The sequence below is a fragment of the Bipolaris oryzae genome (genome assembly GCF_000523455.1).
Source record: "Bipolaris oryzae ATCC 44560 unplaced genomic scaffold scaffold_560, whole genome shotgun sequence".
NCBI classification, from domain to species: Eukaryota; Fungi; Ascomycota; class Dothideomycetes; order Pleosporales; family Pleosporaceae; genus Bipolaris; species Bipolaris oryzae.
The window spans coordinates 1-1,325 of NW_006911836.1; the positions used below are offsets into that span (position 1 = coordinate 1).

Consider the following 1,325-nt stretch of genomic DNA (forward strand, 5'->3'; position numbering starts at 1 on the left):
GAGACCAAGATTGAGCATAGGAAGTGTAAAGCTAGACTAGCGTTAGCAGCCCTTTCGGCTCGGCCGCCGGGCGTAAATAAATTGTGTGTGTGTATACCCACTCGCCATCTTCTTGTATCTGCCACGGACTTGCAAATATCTGGGTCTTCTCGCCAGAGTCTGACCCCATATCGAGATACCACTGTCCAGCGATTGCATCCCACTTCCAGTCTTCCCAAGCACCCAACTTTTCCGCAGCGTCATTGGGCATCAGGTTCGTTCCGGCCATGCTTACATGTTCCCAGACGCCCCTTACCTCGTTCAGCTTCCATTGGGACAGGTAGATATACGCATTTTGAGTGGGAAGGAATGTGTAAAACTCGCGCCATGCGGGATCCCAAGTCCAGGAGTAGGCTGACAACGTTTGTTGAGGGGTACGCTGGTTGGCAGAAGCCGTAGAACCGATCGCGTGGCGAAGAATACGAATTGCACTCGAAAGGTCTTCGAAATCGATAGCAGTCGGCAATGGCGCATCCCAAGGTTTTGGCGGTGGATGCCATTTCCCTATCGCACGAAGCTGTCTTTCTAATCTCAAGGTCTCTTCCAAAAGGCTCTCCAAATGGATTTTGGTCTCCTCATCAGCAGCTGAGAGACTAGTGACTATTGCCAATTTACCACTTAATTCAATTCCATGTGGTATGCTCTGGAAGGCAGTTTGGCGCTTGCTTTCTACATCCTTGATGTATTTTCGTACGATGGTCTGAAGGACGAGGACCGCCTCTGTCAGCTCAGGCGCATGAGTTTTGTCACTTGTCGACGTCATCAGGCTCTATGTGGTGTTTTGTAATGGAAACTACCACAGCTTTCGCGTTAGATCTAGTGGTAACTAAGTGCAGGATGCGTACTATAGGGGTGCTATTGGGCGATATGTTGCACATAATAATGTTTCCAACACTTGGTGCATACAGCCGATTTTCAGCCATTGTTGCCACCATTTGGACTCACCTCCCGATATAGATGTTTCGATTATGGACCTTCGAACTTAAAATAACTCAAAAAAGCTTAGCTTCAGTCGTTCCTTGAAGAGAATGTCATATGCCCAGTCTTGGTTTACAAAGAATTAAATGTTCAATGCGTCTCAGATGTTAGTGCATAAACCTTCGGACGAATAGTAGTTGCGTCATAACCCTATCGCCGCAGCACGTGGCACCCCGCCAATCACTTACCATATATAGAACGTATAGCATAAAGTGTAACGTGACGGATAAGCGAGTCGGTCAGGCAAGCGAGTCGGTCACCCTACCAACTTTGCGCACCTCTGCGGGCATATATCTCAACAACACAAT

General features: G+C 48.1%; 1 protein-coding gene across 1 annotated transcript; it reads right to left on the minus strand.

Annotated features, from left to right (window-relative positions):
- Window positions 1-31: 31 nt before the first annotated feature.
- On the minus strand, window positions 32-802 carry COCMIDRAFT_111583 (uncharacterized protein; the record flags this gene model as incomplete). The annotated part of the gene is made up of 1 exon (XM_007695843.1): window positions 32-802. One exon carries the CDS (start codon window positions 800-802, stop codon window positions 32-34), a length of 771 nt encoding a protein of 256 aa, XP_007694033.1.
- Between the last annotated feature and the right edge of the window lie 523 nt (window positions 803-1,325).